This window comes from Thamnophis elegans, chromosome 13 (assembly GCF_009769535.1).
Source record: "Thamnophis elegans isolate rThaEle1 chromosome 13, rThaEle1.pri, whole genome shotgun sequence".
Lineage (NCBI taxonomy): Eukaryota > Metazoa > Chordata > Lepidosauria > Squamata > Colubridae > Thamnophis > Thamnophis elegans.
Genome location: NC_045553.1, coordinates 20,045,840 through 20,072,329, shown reverse-complemented (window position 1 = coordinate 20,072,329; position 26,490 = coordinate 20,045,840). Strand labels below are relative to the sequence as shown.

Genomic DNA, 26,490 nt, shown 5'->3' with positions numbered 1-26,490 from the left:
ATTTATAGTCCTTGCAGACAGCCCGTCATTTGCATTATTTTAGTGAGGCCACTTGGAAGTTTATCTGTATCCTTAGGGTCTACTGAGTGGTGCAGATGGTTCTTGTAGTCTGCAATTTTTCTGGAAATCTATTCATACTCCCACATCATTCCATGGGTGTTGATCCCAAATTGCATAGCTAAAAATCTGTAGAGATTCTCCGCCCTCCAGGTCCTGGCTGTCCCAAAGGGACTTTTTCAGGAGGCATCTGGACTTTCTGGTTTTTTTCTTTTGAAGACGTTTCGCTTCTCCTCCAAAAAGCTTATTCAGCTCTGATTGGATGGTGGGAGGATTGTATTTGCTTTCCCTCGAAGCCTCCTCGGAAAGAAGGAAGGGAGCCATCCGCCCTTTGTGAGGGCTTTTGGGAAAAGTCCGCCAAACCCGCCCGCCCGCCAGCCGCACCCCCCCCCCCCGCAACCCCCACGAAGCCTCAGCCAGGGAGCGCAGCCAACCCTCCGGCACTCACAAACTTCCGGGTTCGCCTTCTTAAGCGGAAGCTCCTCGACTCGACTTCCGCCTCCCCCCATCTCAGTGTCCGAGCTGCTGGCCTAGAGAAGCCGGAAGCTACTCTCGAGCGGTTCGGTTGCGGCCCGTTGCCAGCCGGGAACTCCTGTGCAGGTCAGTGGGCGGGAAGCGGGTGGGCTGTCGCCTTCCCTCCCGCGGCCCCAGCACCGCAGGCAGGCAGGGCTGTCCCGAGCGGCCTGTAGGGCAGCGGGGGCGGGCGGAAGGCACCCCGGGGAGGAAGAGAACAGAGTGGCAAAGGGGCCTTGGAGGCCTTCTAGTCCAGCCCCCTGCTCAGGCAGGAGAGGCTTCGGACAAGGGACTGTCCAGTCTCCTCTCTACGAAACCTCCAGCGATGGAGCTCCCGCCACTTCTGGAGGGAGGCTCTTCCTCTGGTCAATCGTTCCCTTGGAGAGAGCTCTGTCACCAGATTTCTTTTTAATGTGTGCTGATTAGGGTACATTCAAAGTGACAATTAAGTATTCTATTCTTATTCTATTCTTCATTCCAATATTTATTCTATTCTTATTCTACTCTACTCTACTTCCTATTCTATTCCATTCCATATTTCTTTTCTATTCTATTCTTCTCACTGTTAGGAAGTTTCTCCTCAGTTGCTTCTCCCCTTGATTAGTTTCCATCCATTGTTTCCGTTCTTGCCTTTGGAAAGTATATTGACACCCCTCCCCCTTCTTTGTGGCAGCCCCTGAAATCCTGGAAGGCTGCTCTCATGCCACTCCTGGTCCTTCTGCAAGCATTCTTGGTAGGTTTTAGAGGGGATTTCCCTGAGGGGGAGGCCAAATGGGATGCAGCTCCTTCCTGCCCTGGTCAAAACTGACCAGAAAATGCTCAGCTTGCAATGTAAATCATGGTTTACTCCGTTAACCCCATTTGGGGAACCACACATTTTGGGCTGGATTCAGAACAAACACCAGACTTTGCATGTGTGCCTTTTCCAACCCCACGTGGAATATGGTATGGTATGGTATGGTACTTAGGAAGCTGTGGGTGCTCCATCACTAGAGATTTTCAAGAAGAGACTGGGCAGCCCTGAGTCCAGAATGATGTAGGGTCTCCTGCTTCACCTGGGGGTTCGACTAGAAGACCTTTAGTTTCCTTCTAACTCTTATTCTGTGTTCTTCAATCAGAGCCGGCATGAAATGGGCAAGGTGCAGAAGGCCTTTTCCCCACAATTTCCTAAGCAGGAGACTGTGTTTAGCCCTCCTTGAGACCTAAAGCATGAAGTATAAGAGTACAAAGCATAATACCCTACCAGTCCTTGAAACAAAATTCTTTTGAAAGTGGTAAATTTAGCTACTAAACAATTAACAATTTAGTCACCCTGGAATGGTGGAACTTCAGTAGGAGCAGATCTCATGAATAATAGGATTGCCCGCCTCTGTAGTTTGTCGATTATTTATTTATCAAATCTATACACTGACCAACTCACTAAGTGAGTGAATTGGATTAGGTGATGAAGGATGTGCTTTGCATCTATGTGCTGAAAGAGCATGTGTCAACTAAAGTTTTCCTACTGAAAATTGCATTAAGTAGGACTAGGTTGCCATTGTCTGCTTTCAGAGATAAGGCTGATAGGGAAAAATATTATTTAATATCATGTGTGTTGAAGCAAGCTAAAGCTAGAGCCTCAAGCTTTGGATTCAAATACAAATTTTCCTCATTCATTTGTTATTCAAGGTTATACATATACATATATGTATATGTGTATGTATGTATGTGTATATATATATATATATATATATATATATATATATATATATATATATATATATGGAAGCTGGAATAAATGGAATAAATAACTTGGATATAAATGATATCATTCAGATCGTATTAATTTTTCTTGCAGATTAAACCTATATGCCTGACCATGCGGATATCAGCCTGCCCCCAGAGGAACGGGTCAGAGGTCTTATTCATATGGGGAGTTGTGTGGAGGTGAATGAAGATGTTCCACCACGAAGATACTACCGTTCAGGTGTTGAAATCATCCGGATGGCAACTATTTATTCTGAAGAAGGCAACATCGAACGTGCTTTTATATTGTACAACAAATACATTACGTAAGAAATAAGCATTGCTCAATCATAAGCCTCTATTCTGACAGAGCACTAGAATATCTTTGTGTTGCAAATTAGACATCCTGGAATTTGTAACAGATGTGACTAAACTTCTTACTTATCTATAGCCTGAATGAGTTTGTCAGTTTTTGCCTTGGCTTTTGGATCATCTAATTAAAACACATAAGAGACCAAAATTACAATTTCTCCAAAGTATTTTTCTCAGTTGAGTTTTAACTTGATGAATAATTGCCCCATCCCTGATTTAGGAAATTAATAAAACTGTCATAGTCATATTTGAGCAAGGCCACCCTCACTAAGGAAGAATATTTCATGTAAATGGTAAAATACCAAAACTTTCCAACGTTTTCCCAACATTTTTTTTTCCAGATTAGCCATTGACTTCTAATCCTGTTGCTTTTTCTATTTTTATGATGTTATTGAAAAGTACAAGTGAAAAGCTTCTTCATTTATCAAATTTTATTTATACAAGCTTGAGAAAAATACTTATTCAGATTATTTTGCTTGTTCTGACAACCCTTATATGTCAATGTCCTAATTGAAAATTGTTTTACAGAATTTACAGTAGCCTGAGAGTAAGAAATGAGTGGAATAAAGAGTTAGAGGGTCTTGTATTGTCTAAACCAGGGGTCTCCAAATTTGGCAAGTTTTAAGACTTGTGGACTTCAACTCAGCATAGCTGGCTGGAGAATTCTGGGAGTTGAAGTCCACAAGTCTTAAAGTTGCCAAGTTTGAAGGCCTCTGATATAAACAGTGGGCAAGAGCGTCTTAACTTCTATAGCAAGAGTGTTAGTGGTCCTCATAAATGTAGTGCGTATGTGTGTGATTGCATTAAACAAATAGCTATAGAATTGCAACTTTGTTATAATGACATTTTTGTTGTATTTCTTTCAGTTTTGTTACATAACTTTTTAATCTGTCCCAGACTTTTCTTAGAGAAACTCCCCAAACATCGTGAATATAAAACTGCAATCATTCCAGAGAAGAGAGACACAGTGAAAGTAAGTGATGCGAAAGAAAGGGTGTATGGAGGGTCGAAGAGGTACATTGGGTTTCTATTTTGGGGGGTATTATTGACAAGAGGAATGGCGGTGTTTATTGTTTAATGTTATATGGCCCCGGTTCTGTACAGTATATGTGTGACTGTACGAAAATGAAAATGGAAAATAAAACACATTTACAACTGAGAAATAAATAAATAAATAAATAAATATAAAAAAAATAAGAAAGTAAGTGATGCAAATGTTTTTCTTGTAATTCCCTGTACGTTGGCAATGGGGAAAAGTCAGTTGGCTGCCCAGGTAGTATGTTCAGAAGGCCTCTTTTGAGAGAGTCCTGATACGTTTGATGTACAAGCATGATCCTCGTCCTGTGAAACTGAATATCACTGTTTAATCTCACATTTACTATTTCAGCTTTGCCACTTGTTTCACGCTGGCTGGGAAGCCTCGGTTCTTCCAAGCAAGCCAAGGCAGCCCATGGCTCACTTTTGTTCATCATGCCTTTCATTCTGAATTATTAGGACATGCAGAATAGCCCCCAGGACAGTGATGGCGAACCTTTTCCTTATCGCCTGCCATAATTGTGTATGTGCGTGTGCTGTCGTGCGTGCACGTGTGCCCACACCAATTCAGTCCTTCCCGCCCACCTGCGCATGCACGCACGACCCTTCCCCAGCCTCCGGAGGCTTTCCTGAAGCCTGGGGAGGGCAAAAACAGCCTCCCCTGTCCCTCTGGAGGCCCTCTGGAAGCCGGAAACAGATCGTTCCCAAACTTCTGGTTGGCTCGTTGGGGCCATTTTTCAGTCCCCCCCCCCCGGCCTCCGGAGGCTTTCCTGAAGCCTGGGGAGGTCGGAAACAGCCTCCCTCGGCCCTCCAGAAAGCCGAAAATCAGCTGGCACACTGCAGCTTATGGCTGGCGTGCCACCTGTGGTACGTGTGCCATAGGTTCGCCATCGCAGCCTAGGATTTACCAGCTCCTCTGTCGTCCTCTGGCTATAAAGAAAGCATAAGCATCTACTTCTAGTCTGCAACTCACTTTATGTCATACTTGAACTGGGATTGTCCTAGTGAGCTTGAGCAAGCCAGGATCATAATTGCATGACACCACGGATCAAACTAGGGTGATTTTGAAAATAAGGATAATACTGTTTTAATTACTTTAAAAAATGTATAAACAGTCCAGGAATGTATTAATAAAGGAATTCAGGGCAGCAAAGAGAAGCTACTCTGAAAAGCTGAGATTGGCTCTCAGCAAATGAACCAGCAAATGTGTGAAGAAGAAGCATTTCCCTCTGCTAAAATATTGAAGTTTGCAGGTAATAGTCATTGATCTGACTCAGAATATAGACAGAAGGTGGAACAATGTGGAGCTGAACACACTTAAAATAGTAGAGTTGAAAGTGGATTTTAGGAGGAAGCCGCCTGGTTCACCGAAAAAAACGCGAAGCCCTTATCCGTGCTGACATAAGCGCGGAGGGCAAATCTGCGCCGTCCGAAGCGCTAAGGAAAAAGGTGACCCTAGCGTGACGACATAAGCGCGGAGGCCAAATCCGCGCCTTCCGAAGCGCTCAGCACGCTAAACCTAACCCTAAACCAAACCCCTAAACCAAACCCCTAAACCTAATCCTAACCCTTACCTTAATTTAAATCGGCTTTCTGAAGGCGCGCTGTTTTAAAGTGCCCTTCTGTCGCCACGCTGTTGTCGCCGCGCTGATGATGTCGCACTGATGACCGCGGTTTTAGCGACGCAGTTTTGTCACCGCTATTTTGACGAGCGTGGTTTTGTCGGGCCACGAAGCCTCCTATCTTATCACCTCTTACTACGATAGATAACAGTATCAATAGTAGAGATCCTCAAGTTTCTGGGTTCTATAATCTCCCAGGATTTAAAATGAATCATCATTCCATAGTCCTTTTTGAGACTTTCCCAGCTGTGCCTCAGTAAAGGAGGCTTCTCAGAGAGGTGGAATGGAAAATCCTGTTTCCTTCCTTCCTTCCTTCCTTCCTTCCTTCCTTCCTTCCTTCTTTCTTTCTTTCTTTCTTTCTTTCTTTCTTTCTTTCTTTCTTTCTGTTTTGGAACGAGGCCTCAAATGGACAGACCCTGTGATAAGAAGACTTGCTCCTCTTTCCCCGTGTTTCAGTACCAGATTGGTGGATCCCATGAATTTCAGTGTGGAAATTGCTTAGAAACCTCTACTTTCTTTCTGTGTGTGTTTGTTATGGTGGTCTAGGGATTTTTACTGATAAGCTGCACTGTTCCGCTTCTGGTTCTGGTTCAAAATGTCTAATTTTGTGCTATTTTCCCCCCGTAACTCAGAAACTAAAAGAGGTTGCATTCCCTAAAGCAGAGGAATTGAAAAAGGAGCTTTTAGCTAAATACAACAAGGAATATGCAGAATACAATATACAGAAGGTGAGTAACCACTCTGTTGCCTTGGCTGCTGGAGTGCTTGGCCTCTAATCTGGCTGAGCCAGAAGCAAACAAGTTGGCTATCAAGCTAGCAATGCTGACCTGGGTTGATTCTCCTTAATGTCTGGGAATAGTCTGCTAAAGCTCTGAGGAAGCCCAGTCAGGACCTTTGGAGATGCTGGGAGAATCCACAGTCAAGAGACAAAATAAGCTGCATCAAGATAAAAAGTGGGTAGGGTCTTGACAAAAACTAAAAATGATTTAATTTAAATGTAACGACAGTGGCATATATTTAATGTGAATATTGTTTAGTATAAATGACGACAGCTGCTTAATGGTGTCGGGGTTCTGAATCTGAATTCTGAATTAAGAGCCGAGGTGGCGCAGTGGTTAAATGCAGCACTGCAGGCTACTGCTAGATCAGCAGTTCAGCGATTCAAATCTCACCGGCTCAGGGTTGACTCAGCCTTCCATCCTTCCGAGGTGGGTAAAATGAGGACCCAGATTGTTGGGGGCAATATGCTGACTCTCTGTAAACCGCTTAGAGAGGGCTGAAAGCCCTATGAAGCGGTATATAAGTCTACTGCTATTGCTATTGCTATCTAAGAAGAGTTGAGCCTGAATAGGACTTGAATACGAAAGAGAGAAATGTGGATACATTGCTGAAGTCATGACAAACTATGTCCATTGCATTTCTCCTGTGCGCTGCTTGAGTAATCCAAGAATAGGTTAACTTTGTCCATTAGCCTAGCGACTGAGTTATGTAAATTGATGGCCACACCTCCTCTGACTGGACTAGTTCAGTTTTTTAACTCAGTCCAGCCTTAAGAAACGCAAAAACCTTTCTCTCTAGGTTATTAGACAAAAGTATTCATCATTATTATTATTCAGCTTGGATTCCCTCAGAACTCCGTTGTGTGACAGCTTCTGAATCTCTTTCGCGGTTGTGCAGACCTTTCCTGCATATGGGTTCGTTCCATTTCATTTATGGTTGCAATTGACTAATTGGCATTCCTAAAGTCTTTGAGGCCAGGGAACCTGTTATTGACGGCGTTACTGCCTACGGCGCTACTCACTGGAAAGGTCAGTTCGCCACCTTCTTTTGCCTTCACCAAATTGCTAGCAGTGATTGCAGCCTCCCTGAGGTCAGTTCCCGTAAGGGTCAATTGTTATCTAGACGACATCGTCTTCCCGGGGCCAAGCTTGTTGCGACCTGCAGCAGATGATCAACACCTTTGTCAGCTTCTGCCTTGCGGTTGCTTCAGCTGTCATGAAACGGGGAGGGAGGGTTGGTATTTGGGAGGGGTTATTCGATGTGCTGGAGGAATGTTCTAGTATTTACCAGATGGTTGGATTACGCATGCGTGAGTGCTTCCCGCCTGGACCAACGGCCTCGACATTCCATCTTCGTGATGTCTTTTGAAGTTATCTCACACCTGACACTTGAAGGACTTATGATTGGCCTGAGGCTATGATCCCAAGGGGTGGGGAATGGACTATTCTATATATCAATTGCTTTCGCGCCTAATTAAACAGACTTCGCTTCGCAACTGCTCGCTAACCATTTGTAATTAGTAAAAGTACTTTTGATTTCCAATACCTGGAATCTCTTGGTCTTTCTTTCCTAATTATATAATGGAGGGATGCTGACAAGAAGCGAAGTCTCTTTAAAACCCTTTCCAGGAGACCTACGTCTACCGTGAAGGGAGGAAATGTCTTCACCGGTCAGGGAAGAAGAGGGGGCCACTTGTGATGTGGATACCAGCGGGGCCGGCCCTCCCGAACTTTCGCTTCACGAGGCCGGACCTCCCGACCTCTCGCTTCATGAAGATTTGTTTCAACTACAAATATCAAGCCAGCCTGATCCACCCCCCCCCCCCACGATGGTCCACTTCGGTAGGACAAAGAGAGGAAGAGGCAAGCTGGAATGCAGGGGTCACCCAAAGGCAACCCCGACAACGAACGCTGGAGACGGGAGCCGTAAGAAAACCCCAGAGGAGTGAATTACCTGATTACTGGGGACAAAGGTATTTTGGGGAAAGAGTTGGGGAAGATGAGAAAGACTGGAGGGGCTGGGAACGACAGTACCCACGCGCGGCTTCACCCCCCCCTCGACCTGCTTCACCCCCTGTGGCTAGAGGTTTTGCTGGACCGGGGGCCCCACCTCCCCGAAGGCACAGGATGGCCAAAATCCCTCCCCTGCCTGTGCGATACAATGGAGATTCTGCCAGCCTGGCCTCCTTTATTATGCAGGTTTTTAATTACATGGAGATTTATGGCCGTGATTTTGAGACGGATGGTATGAGGGTGAGAATGGTTCTCCTATCATTAGACGGCGAAGCGGCTACCTGGTCCACGGCTTTACATATGTCTGCCTCTCCCCTCCTGGGGGATTTCAATCGATTTATGGAGGATTTCCGACGTCGCTTTGATGACCCCTTGACCGAGAAGCGAAGCAAATTGAAATTTATAACCCTCGAGCAGGACGATAGGCCTGTCGCCCAATATATCCAGGACTTTCAATGCCTGTCCCAATACATGAGAGGGTGGGGCGAGGACGCCCTTTTGGACAAATTTGCTTTGGGCTTAGATGAAGACATTTATCAGCAGTGTGTCAATCGCAATCTGCCCAGACGTTTGACCACTTGTTTTGAGCATGCAGCTGACGCTGAACTCGACTTAAACAGGCTCCGTTGCGCCAAAGAGGAGAGAAAGAAGAAGAAGGAGAAAGCTTCTAAGAGCACCCCCCCCTCCAGGCGGCAAATCGCAATTCAGACGGAGAGGCGACGGGAAAGGGGCCCCTTCAGTGCTCTCCAGACCCATAACATGCTTCCGTTGCGGGAAATTGGGGCACACCGCCCCCGACTGTCGTGCTAAATTACCCATCACCGCCCAACCCCCGCCCAAGGAGAAGTCTGGCAGAGCCTCCGACAAGAGGAAGAAGGAAGCTGCCTTCGCTGTGGACTCCAAGCCCCCCCGTTTCGGCCAGGCATTGGAGGGAGACGCGGACGCCAACTCCTCCTCTTCTGAGGACTCCAATGACGACACATCGCCTCATTGGGTGAGTTCAAACAAAGGGCCCCTGCTAATCCCCATAGAGTTAAAAGTTCCCCCTGAGGGGCAACCAGCAACCTTTCACGCCTTGCTCGATTCGGGTTGCTCCCGATCCATGATCAACCCGGCCATGGTGGAAAAATTGGGTCTCAAATTGTGTACTTTGAAAACCCCCATTGTGTTTTACCAGATAGATGGATCCATTGCGGGGGGGGGGGGACCCGCCCATTTCTTTACGGAGCCCTTGGAAATGAAGATGGGTTCCCACACTGAACTAATTTCTTTTGTAGTTGCGCCTGGCATGGACAGGCCACTAATTTTAGGCCTCCCTTGGCTCCGGAAGTGGAACCCTCACATAAATTGGCGGACAGGCCGCTTGCGCATTCGCACAAAGGAGCCTCCGGAGGGGGAGGGCACTCCTGGGAAACCTATGACTGACACTCCTGAAGTGGCCGCTAGAGGGCAGGAGAGGATTGATGGAGAGGAGAAAATTCCTAAAGAGTATTGGGACCTTAAGGAGGTTTTCAGCGAAAAGTCTTCCGACAAACTGCCACCCCACAGGCCTACTGACTGCTCCATTGACATCTTACCCGGGGTTAAGCTACCAAAACCCCAAATATATTCCATGTCACCCAGGGAGATGGAGGAAATGCGGACTTTCATTGATAAAAATTTGGAACGTGGCTTCATTGAACCTGCTCGCCCCAAAGTGGCCGCCCCGGTGCTTTTCCGTGAAAAGAAAGATGGCTCTCTTCGTCTATGTGTGAATTTTAAAAACTTGAACACCATATCAGCTCAGAATGTCTACCCACTCCCGTTGATGAAGGACATGTTGGCCCAGCTGGGGAAGGGCCACATTTTTACTAAGTTGGGCCTCAGGGAAGCTTATTATAGGGTCCGCATAAAGGAGGGAGACGAATGGAAGACTGCTTTCAACTGCCCTCTTGGTTGCTTCCAGTTCCGGGTCATGCCTTTTGGCCTGCAGGGGGCTCCTGCAGTCTTCATGCAATTAATCAATGAGATCTTGCATGACCATCTCTACAAAGGAGTTATTGTATATTTGGACGATATCCTTATCTATACTCGCACTTATGACCAACACGTCACTCTTGTGCGCACTGTTTTGAAAAAACTCCGAGCCGCTGATCTTTATGCCAAATTGTCTAAGTGTGAATTTCACCAAACTAAAATTGACTACCTGGGATATCGCATCTCCCCTGCCGGCATTGAGATGGACCCTGAGAAGGTGAGGGCAGTCACTGAATGGGACGCGCCCAAAACTCGTAAACAGTTACAAAAATTTTTGGGCTTTGCTAATTTCTACCGTCAGTTCATTCCTTCTTTTGCTAAAATTGCACTTCCTATAACTAATTTGCTCAAGTCAAAGGGGGAGCGAAACCTAAACCTAACAAGCCTCTGGACTGGACCATGGAATGCCAGGCGGCTTTTGAAAAACTTAAACGTCTGTTTGCCGCTGAGCCAGTGCTAAAGCATTCTGACCTGGACTGGCCGTTCGTCATCCAGGCTGACGCCAGCGACGTCGCCGTTGGGGCCATCCTGTTGCAAGCCAACGACCAAGGTAACCTACAACCTTGCGCGTACACCTCCCGAAAGCTCACACACACGGAGAGACGTTGGGCAGTTTGGGAGAAAGAGGCTTTTGCGGTCCGTTGGGCCCTGACCACGTGGCGCCATTTCCTGGAGGGCGCTAAGCACCCGTTTGAGGTGTGGACTGACCACAAGAATTTGGAAGCTTTGAGAACGCCACGCCGTCTCTCCCCCAAACAAATGCGTTGGGCCCAATATTTCAACTGTTTCAATTTCACACTTAAGTATATCCCGGGGGGGGGAAATTTCATGGCAGATGCCTTGTCCAGACTTCCTCAATATAATTGCTCTAAACTGAGCATCGTCCAACCGCTCCTAGCGGCTCCAATGGTCACGCGCCAGCAGACCCGCGCCAAAAAGGATGTGCCTCAAGATCTTCTTTCTGACCTCAAGCTAGCGCTTCCTCACGACGACTGGTTCCTGAACCATCGAGACGAGTGCACTATGAGGGATGATCTGCCGTGGATAGGCGCCAAATTGTACATCCCCGCCTCCCTACGCCTCGTGGTCCTTCGTCGCGCACATGATTCCAGATTGGCGGGTCATTTTGGATTCGTGAAAACTTTGCATCTAGTGAAGAGGCAATTCTGGTGGCCCTGGTTGAAAAAGGACATTGAACTTTATGTGGCCAGTTGCCCAGTTTGTGCAACCGCTAAAAGACCGCCGGGGAAACCACAAGGGCTGCTCCAGTCTGTCGCTCGCCCGGTTGCCCCTTGGAAGGAGATTTCTATGGACTTTATTGTTGAGCTCCCCGAAAGCCAGGGGCATACGGTCATATGGGTGGTCACCGACTTGTTTTCCAAGCAAGTTCATTTCGTGCCTTGCCACAAAATTCCTTCCGCTAAGGCGCTGGCTAAACTCTTCATTTCCCACATTTACCGTTTGCATGGAGTGCCCGATCGCATCATCTCTGATCGTGGTGTCCAATTCACATCTAATTTCTGGAAGGAGTTTCTCAAACGTATTGGCTCCGCCCAGGGCCTTAGCTCCGCCTACCATCCTCAGACTAATGGCGGATGTGAACGAACTAATTCCGTTCTTGAGCAATATTTACGTTGTTTCATCAATTATCAACAGGATGATTGGGTGGACTTGTTACCACATGCTGAGGTGGCCTACAACAATTCTGTTCATTCCAGCACGGGTTTCACCCCTTTCCGGGTCGTTTACGGTCAGGATTTTGTTCCTATTCCTGAATTGCCTCGGGACCAACCGCAGGTTCCCTCAGTTGCGGACTGGAGTGAGCGTCTCAGTCGTGTTTGGCCGTTGACCCTCTCCACTTTGGACGCTGCGCATAGGGCCCATAAGAAACAAGCGGATAAGAAACGCTCTCAGCCCTATGAATACCGGACTGGTGATTTGGTTTATTTGTCAACAAAGTTCCTGCACACAACGCAGAAATCAAAGAAGTTGGGGCCCAAATATGTGGGGCCGTTCCCCATTGTAAAGGTCATCAATCCTGTCTCTGTTCGTTTACACTTACCCAAACACCTCAACCGGATCCACCCGGTGTTCCACATTAACCTCATCAAGCCTGTTCGGGTTTCCCACTTGCGCCCCCCTGATGACCCTCCGCCTGCTCCATTGCTAGTTGATGGGGAACGTCACTTCGAAGTTCATGAAATTCTTGATTCCCGCAAGCACCGTAATCGCATCCAATACCTGGTGGCTTGGAAGCATTTTCCTCCCTCCCACACGGAATGGGTTGATAAATCCCATGTTCGGGCTCCCCGACTGCTTCGGAAATTTTATGCTGCTTACCCTGACAAGCCTTAATTTTCTCTCCCCCCCTTTTTTCTTTTTCTGTTTTGTTGTTTGTCTGTTCGTTTGTTTTTTTTCTAGGCCTGACAGCCTTTTTCCGGGGGACGGCCGGATGTCAGCTTCTGCCTTGCGGTTGCTTCAGCTGTCATGAGACGGGGAGGGAGGGTTGGTATTTGGGAGGGGTTATTCGATGTGCTGGAGGAATGTTCTAGTATTTACCAGATGGTTGGATTACGCATGCGTGAGTGCTTCCCGCCTGGACTAACGGCCTCGACATTCCATCTTCGTGATGTCTTTTGAAGTTATCTCACACCTGACACTTGAAGGACTTATGATTGGCCTGAGGCTATGATCCCAAGGGGTGGGGAATGGACTATTCTATATATCAATTGCTTTCGCGCCTAATTAAACAGACTTCGCTTCGCAACTGCTCGCTAACCATTTGTAATTAGTAAAAGTACTTTTGATTTCCAATACCTGGAATCTCTTGGTCTTTCTTTCCTAATTATATAATGGAGGGATGCTGACAACCTTACAAGATCATGGCTTTGTACTGAACTTCCCAAAGAGCCACCTGCACCCGACCACATCTCTTCTGCATCTCGGTCGGTCATCGATTTGGAAACGTGTGTTGTGTCCCTCTCTCAGGAGAGGCAATGAAATCTACAGTCCCTGGTGAGTCAAGTGTCCAATCAGAGGTCACCTTCCCTCGCAGTATTGTCCAACTTCTGGAGAAGATGATATCTGACTTGGATTGTGAGCCGCCCTGAGTCCCCTTTGGGGAAAAGGGCGGCATATAAATGCAATAAATTCAATTCAATTCAAATATCTTGCATAGACATTGTCCCTTGGGTGAGGTTCCTTGCGCGACCACTCCAGTGGTTTCTCCTCCCCTTTCGGAGGGCCCATACCAGTCATTCTCAGACCAGAACTCGCTTACTGACCAAGGTGTCCCTGTTCCTCTGTTGGTGGATGTCGTCCCGAATCCTCAAGGGATGCCTCTTCAAGGAACCGGAGCGGAACATAGTTACAACAGATGCGAGCCAATTCGGGTAGGGAGCCCACGTCCTGGATCGAGTGGCACAAGGTCGTTGGACTGCCTGGGAGCTGCGGAACAGCATCAATTGGCTGGAGCTACGAGCTATCCGCCTAGCCCTCCGTGAGTTTCGAGACCTGGTCACATCCAACCATGTGTTGATACTCACCGACAATGTGGCCTCCAAGGTGCATATCAACCGCCAGGGGGGCATGCGATCCAAATCTCTGATGATGGAAGCAGAACGTCTACACCACTGGGCGGAGAACCATCTGTTGTCAATCCGAGCGGAGCATATATCGGGCACCGCAAACGTCCAAGCAGATTGGTTGAGCAGGGCCACGATGGATCAGGCAAAGTGGTGGTTACACCCAGCCCTGTTCCAAGAGCTCTTCAACGGCTTTGGTCAACCATAGGTGGATTTGTTCATTCAACCCGACAATATACACCTGCCGTGATTCTACACCAGTTTTAGGTACCGGGGCAGAAGCCACCAACGCCCTTCGCAGTCCTTGGCCAGAGGGCCTCCTTTATGTCTTCCCGCCCCTACCAATTGTACTGCTAGTCATCCAGAAGATTCTAGGGGGATGGGCGGGGGTACTTCTGGTCGCACCAATGTGGCCGAGGCATCCCTGGTATGCCGACCTTGTCCATCTGTCACTCTCGTGCCCATGGAGGATCCTGGACGATTGGATATTCCTCTCGCAAAGGGCCCTCATTCATCTGAACCCACAACTAATACAATTAGCCGCGTGGCATGTGAGCGGGCAATCCTGAGTCGACGACGACCCGTATCTATGAGGCCTCCTGGTGTGCCTTCTGCAAGTGGGGTCGAGCTACAGATACAGATCCAACCAAGGTGACCATACCACAGGTATCAGATTTTCTACAGATGGGCATGGACAGGGGCTTAACATCTAACACCCTCCACCACCAGATCACGGCTTCATCTACCGTGATTGGTGGTGGGCGGGATCACTCCCTGTCACAACACCCAGGGATGCGGGCCTTCCTGAAAGGTGCATCGAACCTAAGCCCACCCATGGTCCATCGTTACCCCACATGGGACCTTTCCCTGGTTCTCAAGGCCCTCACAGCTGCTCCATTTGAGCCTATTTGGACCATGTCCCTCTGGTTACTGACTCTTAAGACCATCTTTTTAGTAGCCATCACATCGGCTAGACGTGTGACCGAATTGGCAGCGCTCTCCGTCCGGGACGACCTATGCATCTCCCAATCCGAGCATGGTCATCTTACGTTTGGACCCAATGTTCCTTCCAAAAGTCAACTCATGGTTCCACAGGTCACAAGAGATCACTCTCCCAGATTTCTGCCCACATCCGTCTCACCCCCCCAGTAACGGCGTTGGCATCACCTCGATGTCCGTTGTTCACGTGTGACCACGGCATTGTTCAGAAGGACGGAGGCCCTGTTCGTGTCTTTCCAACCAGGCACCATGGGGCAAAAGGCATCGTCCCACACTATCGGCTGCTGGTTGAAGGCGTGTATTGTCCTTGCCTACGACTGTCAGTCCTGACCGGTTTCCAGTCGCATCACACCCCATTCTACCAAGAGTGCAGCCACGACGGCGGCCTGGGCAACGCAAGCCTTGGTGGAAGACATCTGCAGGGCAGCGACCTGGTCATCGGTGTCACCCTTTATCCGCCACTACAAGGTGGATGTTGGATGGCGCGTGCTGCAAAGGGTAGCTTCTTCGGCTAGGGCACCAGACCAGCCTCGCTCCAGCCCTTGAAGTCTATTGCTTTGGCATGTCCCATGCTTGGATTCCTCAAGCAGCGCACAGGAGAACAACCGTTGACTTACCTGAACGGTCCTTCTATATGCGCTGGGAGGGGATTCCAAAACTTCCCTTGGTTTCGGCTGTCCTGGGCCTGGACTTCCATGTTTTCCTATGACATCCTGACTTACCTTGACTTCTAGACTTCCTTTTGCTTCTCTCGAATTGGCTGATCCTTCGTACAAAACTGAACCAGTCCAGTCAGAGGAGGCGTGGCCAGCAATTTGCATAACTTCGTCTCTAGGCTAATGGACAAAATTAACCCATGCTTGGATTCCCCTCACAGCGCACATAGAAGGACCGTTCAGGTAAGTCAACGGTTGTTCCATGATGGCTTAAACCAGTCATTTTATCAGAAAAGGGAGACAGGTTGGCCTGGCCTAATTGTTTCTTGATAAAGCCCTATTACTCTCCATTTAGTCCCAGCACCAGTTCCATCTCTCCTCCCTCCTCTCCCTGTCTTTCTACTTATTAAATTGCTTTTAGTGCCTCTTCCAACCCAGTTTCCTTTTGTGCATTAGCTTTTCTAACCATTTTCCTCCTAACATCGTCCTAACATAGTCCTTCGGGATTGGGTGGCATATAAATGTGTCTAATAAATAAATAAATAAATAAACATAAATGGAAAGGCAGAGTTAAAACAATGCAAACTCTGTGTGTGTGTGTGTGTGTGTGTGTAGTCGGGTCTTTTCCCGTGTAAGATTGAGATTGTCTTGGCAACGAAATAGAGAAACACCCCCACAACATGACTAAACGTGACGATGCCTCACGCCTGTCAGACATCTGGAAACCAGCCCTGGTAAACAAACGAGCCCCACCCACCAGTCAGGCTGTTACAACACAAAAGAACAACATACACACAGCCAGCACCAATGTACCAATCATGATACAATCACACAACCAGATAAAATCAGAAAAATTCTCCACAAACACAATATCAAGACAGCCTTCAACACTGACCAAAAAATAGCTAACATCTTAAGAAACCCCAAAGACAAATTCCAGCTAGAAAACCAAGGATTCTACAAAATACCATGCAAAATCTGCCCTGCAACATACATAGGACAAACAAACAGGAGAATAAATGCATGCATCACAGAACACAAGAATGCAGTAAGAAAAAAAAGAAAAAAACTTCCTCCCTTTTCCAGCACCTTAAAGCTACAGGACATGAAATTCATTTTGAAGGAACCAGGTTAATCTCCAAAACAGAACACTTCAACAAGAGATTAATTATGGAAGCTATCGAAATAGGGAAACACCCCCACAACATGAATAAACGTGACGATGCCTCCCAGACATCTGGAAACCAGCCCTTGTCAACAAACGAGCCCCACCCACCACCCAGGCTGTTACAACACAAAACAACAATGAACACACAGCTAGCACCAATCCGCACCAATCTACCAATCATGATATAACCACACAACCAATCATTCCCCTTACTGAAACAAAGCCAGGAGGCACACACCCCCTACCAAGATTTATAGAAAGACGGCAGCTCTGACCACGCTTTAAGCCCAAAACTCAGCCTGAAGATGGCGAGTGAGACCTCGCCGAAATGTTGCCAAGACAATCTCAATCTTACATGGGAAAAGACCCGAATGCAACAAGACCAGTATATATATGTATCTGTCTATATGTATCTGTCTATATGTATGTGTGTGTGTGTGTGTGTGTGTGTGTGTGTGTGTGTGTGTGTATGTATGTTTGTATGTATGTATATGTGTGTGTGTGTATGTATGTATATGTATATGTGTGTGTATGTATGTATGTATGTATGTATGTATGTATGTATAGATTTTTACAACCCCTGGTAAGCCCCAATTATGGGAGGAAGCTAACTGCTTCCATCATCTGTCAATCGGCTCGTCACAAGAGTCCATCACGACAGAAACCCAATATTTTTACTGTTGCCTTTGTTATATTTGTGGGTTTTTTTTGTTTTTTTGTGTGCTGATAAATAAATAAAGGGAGACTAGTATAGATCTATTTCAAGCTATTTAGCTCTCATCAGCTAGCCATACCCTTACTGGGATTTGAACCTGGACTATATTGCATACTAGGCATACTAGGCAGAGATCTTAGCCATTAGGCCACAGGCTCTTATCCGTTATCAGCGAAGCCAGGGTGGAAGGTATCTATTAGATTTTTACAACCCCTGGTAAGCCCCAATTATGGGAGGAAGCTAACTGCTTCCATCATCTGTCAATCGGCTCGTCACAAGAGTCCATCACGACAGAAACCCAATATTTTTACTGTTGCCTTTGTTATATATATATGTATGTTATATTTATGCTGATAAATAAATAAAGGGAGACTAGTATAGATCTATTTCAAGCTATTTAGCTCTCATCAGCTAGCCATATAAATAGAACAAATGTAACAAAAAGGCAACAGTAAAAAAAAATATTGGGTTTCTGTCTGGATGGTCTCTTGTGACGAGCCGAAGGACAGAGAATGGAAGTGTGACCTTCCTCCCATATTTGGGCATACCAGGGGTTGTGACTTTATATATATATTCAATTCAATTCAATTTATTAGATTTATAGGCCGCCCAATCCCGGAGGACTCTATATATCACACACACGCACACACATACTATATATATGGCTGCTTTATGAGCCAATTGCCCTAATGAGTTGAATTAACTAGTGGATCGAATTCGAATTCTCCATAAGATGAGCTCTGCTCCGCAAACCTTGCTCAGTTTTCAGCCAAGATTTTGCTGCTAGGGATGTCAGGGCTCCAAATAGCATCCAAAAGTAAATCAGAGTCCAAGGCAAAGTGTTGCTTAAAGTACCAATTTATTAAGAGAGCCATATTGACACATCTGGGAAAACCCGAATCTGAAAGCTTCCCGGTTTTCCCCACCCAGTTGAAAGTTCAAGATCATGCCCCCAACACCCACAAGCCCATCCCATGGTCCAATCTTCCACTGACATGCTGGCAGTTCCACCCATCCAGTTCCGATCAGGTGCAGAGGTGCAAAGACAAAGGATGACCTTGCTTTCTAGAAAGAATTTTGTTATGGCTATCTAGCATCTAACTCCGTACATTTCCCCCTCCCATTTTCCCACCATAGAAAATGCATAGTAGAAGAATAGAAAGTGTGGCAGGCCAAAGATCCAAAAGAAAAGATGGCTGCAGGCCAGACAAGGGAAGGAGATGTCCAAAGAGAGTTGCTCCCCCTGTCATTTCCCACTTGACCTGCTGACTCTTCTTCCCATTCCAGAAGAAGCAAGAGGAGGCGTTTGCTCGCACCTTGGCCCTACAGCAGCAGCTGGAGGAGGAGAGGCAGAGAGTGGCCCGCATGAAGCAGCAGCAGGCCGAGCAGGAGCAGTTCCATGCCTTTGAAGACATGATCAGGCGCCAGGAGCTGGAGAAGGAGCGCCTGAGAGTGGTGCAGCAATTTGGGACAGCAACTCTGGGCCCCTCGGAGGGTCCCTTAATACCTGGCGTGCTTAAGCCCCCCACCGACCCCCAAACTCTTATGTCTGCTGGTCAACCTTTGAGCCCCGCTGGAGGAAGTGGACTGCCAGGGCTACCCATAGTGGACAGATCGCTAAAACCTGGCACTTTGGGGAACTCCGAAAACAGTTATGTTTTGGAATGAATTTGGTAGAGCTTCTAGGGAACGCAGTGGCAGCCTCGTCAGAATTGCTCCAAATAATCCCCTCTCCCCGCACAATCCAATTCCTTTGGGGCAGACGAGGGAATGCTTAAGATGCCAAAAATTGATCTATTTAAATATACTAATTCTAATGAACTGGAAGGTTCTTGGCAGAATATCTGGGATTGCTTGGCATTTCTTTTGCCATTTGAAATCTCTTGTTTTCCAAAATTTAAATTCTCCCAAAGTCAAATCTTCTTGAAAAGTTCTTCTAGGTGCTTCTCTCCAGTCTCCAATTGGCCAATAGTATTGTGTCCCTATCCCAGAGTAGATTCTTGCCACCTGCCTTCTAAGAAAGGTGGCCTGGAAAGGAGCTGTGGCCTCAGAGGCACCTATTAGAGTCTCCAGGTGAAGGCCCATCCTGTTTGCCACCCTGCTCCTTCTTCTGAGAAAACGGGGCGGCTAAGGTTTAGGTCATTTGGCCTTGGAGAGAGTTTTTCCACCAGGTTTGGCCAGGTGAGGCCCTTCACTGTTTACCTCTAACCAACTGGAGGGTCCTGGCAATAATACTGGATCCCTCCCTCATTCGTGTCACTAAAAGGTTTTCAGATTCACCCTCCCCCCCCCCCCGCCAATTTTCTAGGTTGTAGATGGTGCAGCTGCAGTGATCTGTTTTTGTAATAGATTAGTTTTACTTTTATTGAAAGTTAAAAAGGAAACTTTGAAAAAAAAACTTTGAAAGAGAAACAACTGCAAAGAAAAACCAGAAAATCCAATTGCCTCCTGAAAAAGCACCTTTGGAACAACCGTGACCTGGAGGACGGAGGATCTCCATCAACAGTTTTAAAAAAAACCACAGGAAATAGCACAAAACCACTTTGGAAAAAGATTTCCAGCACAGCTGTAGGTTAGCTAATTATTTTTGGCAGGAGTTTGCTGTGCCCTGTTTTACAAATATCAAGTGAGGCTGCTAGACTCTGCCTTTTGGGTGGTAGGCGGAGCTTATGAGGAACAAAATTGTCTCTTACCTGGCAAATCAGCAAATTGGGGCTGGCTAGGCTGGGACTCCGCTTTTTCCACCATGTGACTTTGCTCTTTCCTTCCAGGCGCAGTTATAGATGGTCTTCGCCACATTGTTGTCTCCAGCCATCTGTGCCATAAATTTCTGCAGTTGGCAGATGCAAATACAGCCAGAGGTGTGGAGACGTGTGGGATCCTTTGTGGGAAGCTGGTAAGGTGATGGCATAAATCCTAAATCCATAAAGTTCTCCCAAACGGTAACTTGGTCATTTGGAAATACCCTAAACAGGAATGCAGGTCTCACCATTCATCTTTGAAGGGAGTTTGCAAAGATACGAGACAGAAGCAGGCCCAAGTAGTCAGAATATAAGGTCATATTTTGGTCCTGTTACTTTTAGAAACTGTTGCCTTTCATAATGGATTTTTGTAATTTAAGTCTGACTCATGATTACACATTATTATTCAGGAGTTCCTAATTTATTTAGGCCCAGAGTGAATTGCAAATGGTAAGAAATTTGCCCTGTAAGTTCAGGGAAAACACCAAGATACAAAAAAGAGGCTGAGACTCTAGAAAGAATGTAGAGAAGAGCAACAAAGCTGATAGAGTTCCAATCGAGAATTAAGGAGAAATTTCCTCACAGTTGGGACAATTGGTGGAACAGCTTGCTTTCCAAGGTGGTGGGTGCTCCATCACTGGAGGTTTTTAAGAAGAGACTGGGCAGCCTTTTGTCCAGAAGTGTTCCTGTAAATGGCACCTCATGCGCACTCAAGTGCCCACCCCTCACATAAATGGAGGTGTACACACATGTGCAGGCGCCTGCCACTCACAGAAGTGTTTCCTGTCCCCCTCCCTCGCTGCTCTGCAAAGCCGGAAAGGTTGGGGACCAGGGGATGCCTGCCTATCAACCATTTATCTGAAAAAGCTATTTGTTGATTCCCCCCCCCCGCCCCCAATGACACTTGGCCTTATTTCTCTCCCCCGTCAGATGAGGAATGAATTCACAATAACCCACGTCATTGTTCCTAAGCAGCACGGAGGCCCCGACTACTGCAACACCGAGAGTGAGGAGGAGCTCTTCCTCATCCAGGACCAGAACAGCCTGATCACCTTGGGATGGATCCACGTAAGCCTCCTTCCAGGCTCCCAAAGCTGCCTAAGGAGGAGCCTCTTGATGCCCCCAGAGAGAATGGCTCCAGGGCAGAGGAAGAACCTGGGGGCTGCACAGCCTCTTCCTGGACGCTTCTTCCGGGTGTCTGTGCTGGCCCCAGGGGCTTCTCTCTCTCTCTCTCTCTCTCTCTCTCTCTCTCTCTCTCTCTCTCTCTCTCTCTCTCTCCCTCCCTCCCTCTCTCTCCCTCCCTCCCTCCCTCCCCCTCCCCCTCCCTTCCTCCCTCACTCACTCACTCCCTCCCTCCCCCCCCCCCTCTCTCTCTCTCATTTGCATGAACTTCTAGAAAGATGAACAAGAAAAGGCGGACTTCTGCAAGCTGTGATCAACGTTCCCATAAGTAGGGGAAACTCCTGTGAGTCTTGCAGCTTCTCCCTACTCAGGAGTCCTCTTATGGGAATGTTGATCACAGCTTGCAAAAGCTGCCTTTCCTTGTTCATCTTTCTAGAAGTTCATGTTTTCCACAATTTGGATCTTTTCCCCTCACTATATACGAAAGCTATCTGTAAACAGGAATGCCCAGGTGTCTCAGAATTGTACACAAAAGTATATTTTTGAGAACAAAAAACAGCAATAGATTAAGGAACACTGCTTAAAAATGCTTATCTCCAGAAAGTACAGAAGAAAAAAAATTGTTCAGCCTTTTAAAAAACAGAATGGAAAAATGCCCTGATTCTAGCTTCATTTTAACATTTGCCCTGTTCTTTTTCTTCCCTTAGACTCATCCTACTCAAACGGCTTTCCTTTCCAGTGTGGATTTGCACACTCATTGCTCCTATCAAATGATGCTGGCAGAGTCTATAGCTATCGTTTGTTCACCGAAGTATCAAGAGTAAGTTACTGGATGGTGTATATCTCAATCTGGTTGTGAGATTGAGTCAGATCACAGGGTTGCATTTGGCACTACAGATCCCTCACATCCTAGACACCAACTGTTTCAATTCCTCCCCTTGCGATGGCACTACAGGGCACTGCATGCCAAAACAACCAGACACAGAAGGTTTTTCCCTTCGCACCATCAATCTGCCATACTCCTAATTCTCACAGTGCTGTCTAATGTCTGTGTGTATTTCCCCATATAGTATGCACTATTACCACTTAACCTTGTTATTATCTTCTTCACTTCCTACCACCTTATTGGGATGATTGATGATGATGGTAATGATTCTGTTGCTTTGCATGTATACTGAGAGCTACTGCACCGGAAATAGATTCCTTGTGTATCCAATCACACTTGACCAATAAAATCCTATTCTATTCCTATTGCTTTAAGGGACAAGCACCACATTCCAGAGGCACTCTGTGCCTCCCTGAATAACTAATGAAGTTAGGGAAGATTGTGATTCAGAGGGAGCCCAGCTCAATTTAAGCAGCTCATTAGTGAGCCTAGTTTTGTTCAAATCCTATGCAAATTCCATTTCTGTTCCAGTCTACCTGTTGGGGAAAACTTAGCCGAAATCGAGAAGGTTGGCAGCCCAGAAGGGCAAAGTGTAAAGAATGGTCCCTATTGCAGATAAACGGGGTTGTGGTTTTGTAGGTAGAAGGGTTTTTTTCAGTTTTGGAGCGGTTTCTTCAAGGTACAGCTCTCCTCCTCTCTTCTTCTGAACTCAATGCTATCCTTGGCCCCGAGGCCATTGGCAGTGTTTGGGGCCAGCTGATTCTGTCCACCATTACTGTTTTTTTTAGGACTGGATTCTTTAAACTGACAGACCATGGGATGGAGGAGATCTCTTCCTGCAGACAAAAAGGATTCCATCCCCACTGCAAGGATCCTCCTCTCTTTACTGTAAGTAGCTGAGAGAAGCTGGGCCCTTCCACTTGCAGCTGCTTCTCAAGGCTCCATCTGGAAGTCCAGGGAGAAGGTCTTTCCACAGACGTGACTCGGAAGGCGGGGCGAGTCCATCCTGCCTTAACAGTTGCCCTTCTTCTGGTGTTTGGGAGGAGGTGTTTCTCCCCTTAGTTGTAGGATTTGGTTCTTTTTACTATACTTCATTCAGTGGTGTTGTGGAGTTGGACAGCCTGACACATTTTCAAAATAAATAAAGCCGTGGGATATTAATGACAAAATGCTCTCAGCTCGTTCCTGTCAGAAAACAACCTTTTTTCATCTCTTCTAGCCTCCTCTCTAAATTTTCTACCTCCAAAGCTTCCTAAAAATGTGTCCAACGGCCGTAGATTTGACTCCAAATCAAAGTGCTTTTAGGAAGTGTCCCCCCCCCCAATAGCAATAAGAAACTAGCTCTGATATGTCAGTAAATAAACATCTCAGATTATTTTATCTGGAGCTAAACTGGGCCAACCGGACATACATTTCAACAGCTGGTCAACCACCAGGCATCCTCTTCCCTTGACTTTGATATCTTCTTTGTTTCATGTTTGATTTTCTGTCTGCTTCTCTGAGTATGAAGGAGTAAATCTCAGAGTAAGTTGCATATGCCTGAACTTGGCAGCCAGTGAGGAGGGCAAACAGTCACCCACTCTCTTGGGTAAGCGTCTCATAAAATGTTTAGCCAATTCTAAATTCTAGGACCCACAAGTGTGCCACAATTTATTTATTTGTTATGTCAAATTAGGTGGCTACCCATCTCCTACCCATGGCTTTGGGCAGCTCATCATTTAAAAAAAACACCAAAGAACTAAAAGCAATATAAAAGCCAAGCTACACAATCAGGCACTGAGGTAAAAGAAACCACCAGCAACCATCAGTGCAACCATTGTACAGGCTCCAGCACGCACCCATATCCCCAAGCCCAGTGGTAGAAGGGGGTCTTTTAAGACATGCCCCCAACCCAGTAGGGCGAGGGCCAACCAAATCCCTCCCAATGGGGATGTTCTAAAGGGCAGGCCCCGGGACGCAGAGGCTTCTTCCTGGGCCTGCCAGATCCCATTCCGCAGGTCCTCCCCGTGCTTTAGATTGGAACTGGGATGACAGTGGCAGTCAATTCAACTGGTAGAGCAGAGGTGTTAACTGTTCTGATGGAGAAGCAGACACAACTGCTGGGCCTCTGCGCTCTGCTTCAGCTCTAGCTTCTAGAGGCTGCACAAGAGACACCATGCGTGTCTCTGAACAGAGCACCTCCCAGTCTAGGAACAGGTGCAGCTGGCCCATTACACCAAGTTACACAAAGGCCCTGCTGGCCACAGCTGCCACTTCCTCAGACAAAAGCCACGAGTCCAGGAATATTTGGGGCAGCCCCACTCCATCCAGAACAAGAGCTGGAAGGTCCCTGGAAGCAGGGGTCCTAAACACCCCAGGCCCTCAGTCATTCTGGGGCTGAGCTGAAGCTGCTATTTCCCATCCAAGCCTCCAAAGGCCAAAGCAGGATCCCCACAGCATCCCTTGGAGCATCTGGGAGGGAAATGCAAAGCTGGGTGTCGTCTTCGTGCCTCATCCAGTGCTGTTGAGCGACCTTCCCCAGAGGCTTTGGATAGTGGTTAAATTAGAGTAAGGGGAGTACGGCAACCCTCTTCCTCCTCACCACTGACTGACTGGAACTGGCTGCAGAGGAGAGAAGAGAACCAGGACAACACAATCCCCCCCGCCCCACTTCCAGCCTCGGGAGCCAATGCGAAGGACGCCACGGTTGGTGGTATCCAAAGCTGTCAAGAGGCTAAGAAGCCCTTTCCAATCCCACCTGAAGGACACGGCCCCTGCTTTTCTTCCTCCCCGGCCTGAATACAGACCAAAAGGGCTCCAGATCATCTGCTGCTTCCAGGACTCTCTGGAGCTGCTGCATGACCATCTTCTCAACAACTTTCTCTGGGAAGGAAATGTTGAAAATTGGACAAAAAGGGTCTGGAAAGTCAGGCCTAAGGCAGCATCTACGGAGCGGGCAAACAGCATCTTTTCAGGCAAAGGGCGAGACGGCCGTGTCTTCGAGGGAGAATTCATTCATTCTGTTTCTACTTTCTTCCAAACTGTCATGGTTTTCTTTTTTCTCTTTCAGACTTGCAACCATGTGACGGTCACGGAAGCAGAAGTGACGGTGCTGGACCTTCGATGAAGCTACCTTTGTATCTCTTATCAGCTCTTCCTGTCCTCCTCAAAGCTAATTTTCGGTTGCTTCTCTCACTTTCTGTGCAGTGATCCCCAGAATCATACCTGTAACACAGCAAAGGAATTTTGCCTTCTCTTTGATCACATATGAATAATAATTTGGGGCATCGCTGAGAATCACTAAAGCAAAATTATAAACTAAAATTAACCCTAATGCCCTCAATAACGGCTCGTCTTGGCTGCCGACTGAGGTTTCCCAACAAACCAGAAGACACACACAGAGGCACAGACAAAGAGGAACAATTCTTGGAAGTCTGTGGCTTGACTCTGAGAACATCCATCCTTCTTATATTAATATTGACTCTCGCACGTTCTTGGGAAACATCCATCCTATCAATGGGTTGGAATTCTTACGCTCAACTGTGCTGTGCCAAAATTTTGACCTCAGTGAGCAGTAATAAAGCAAGTTTTGTGCTGAAGGAAGTGCCCACCAAGAAAATCAGGCTATTGTCTATTGGTTTTAGATGGCTCTTCCCTAGATCAGTGGTCCCCAACCTTTCCAGTTTTGTGGATGTGTGGGGGGGAATGGTTCCATGTGAGCAGCATGGCTCGCTTGCCACAGCCTGGGGGTTAGTGCCCTGGATAATGGCACCTTGTTCCAAAGGAAGAGTTCATGTATTTAAGAAGAGAGAATCAAAGAAGTTTCTAGAAATAACTAACTAGGGGTTTTTTTGTTACCAATATCTCCCTTTTTAGGAATTTGCATTTTACCAAAATGTTTCAATCTAAATTAAATTTTTCTATAGCGGGGCTTTTAAAGCCTTTGAAGGACTAAACTAAACTATCCTGTGTAGCCCAAGTGCAGAAAAGGATGTGATATCAAAATGCTCTCTTAAGAAATCATCTTCATTGTATTCAATTGGCTTTTAGGCGCCTTTTCCGTGCTATAAATCGAAAGAGAATAGATGAGATCAATTAAGAGGAAATCTCCCAATTTAGCCACCTGGCCATATCCTCAAGTTACTCTAAATGTGCTGCTCTAGGAATTATATCTAACCATCAAGAATGATGATGATGTGCTAGTGTTTGTCACCAACTATATCAACCAACTATATCAACCAACACAGTTTAAATTTGGGCCTGAGCGATTGAGCCCAATTCCTGCTGTGGACCTGGAGATGCTCAGCTGCAGAGCAGCCTAGTGGAAGATGCAAAGCATGTGCTGAAGCCCAATAAATTCCCCTCGTGTTGCAGCTGCTGTGATCTTCTCCTACCCCAAAGGGGAAAGAGCACCCAAAACATGCACCTGACCTCCATAATTGTTTCTTAATAGCAGCTGATCCTCAGTGAGGCCCTTCCTAATTCCTGATTTTCTCCAGTGGCTTCAT

The 26,490-nt window shown here is 46.8% G+C and overlaps 1 protein-coding gene across 3 annotated transcripts; it reads left to right on the top strand.

Annotated features, from left to right (window-relative positions):
- The first annotated feature begins 549 nt into the window (after window positions 1-549).
- Window positions 550-25,783, top strand: STAMBP (STAM binding protein). Of its 3 annotated transcripts, none has more exons than XM_032229164.1 (11): window positions 609-657; window positions 1,244-1,303; window positions 2,408-2,621; window positions 3,565-3,640; window positions 5,957-6,052; window positions 18,542-18,905; window positions 20,026-20,150; window positions 20,926-21,063; window positions 21,825-21,937; window positions 22,792-22,891; window positions 25,053-25,783. In XM_032229164.1, exons 3-11 carry the CDS (start codon window positions 2,419-2,421, stop codon window positions 25,107-25,109), a joined length of 1,272 nt encoding a protein of 423 aa, XP_032085055.1. In that variant the 5' UTR covers window positions 609-657; window positions 1,244-1,303; window positions 2,408-2,418; the 3' UTR covers window positions 25,110-25,783. The 3 variants fall into 3 exon arrangements, with proteins under 3 accessions (XP_032085054.1, XP_032085055.1, XP_032085056.1); XM_032229165.1 differs by lacking the exon at window positions 609-657 and adding an exon at window positions 682-997; XM_032229163.1 differs by lacking the exon at window positions 1,244-1,303 and having other exon boundaries at window positions 550-657.
- The last annotated feature ends 707 nt before the right edge of the window (window positions 25,784-26,490 follow it).

What these genes read in the sequence shown, in the direction of transcription:
- STAMBP (XM_032229163.1), top strand. Translation starts at nt 2,419, where the DNA reads ATGCCTGACCATGCGGATATCAGCCTGCCCCCAGAGGAACGGGTCAGA. An exon ending in TTTGGGGAACTCCGAAAACA is followed by an intron (nt 18,906 to 20,025) that starts GTTATGTTTTGG and finishes CTTTCCTTCCAG; the next exon opens with GCGCAGTTATAGATGGTCTT. An exon ending in GGATCCTTTGTGGGAAGCTG is followed by an intron (nt 20,151 to 20,925) that starts GTAAGGTGATGG and finishes CTCCCCCGTCAG; the next exon opens with ATGAGGAATGAATTCACAAT.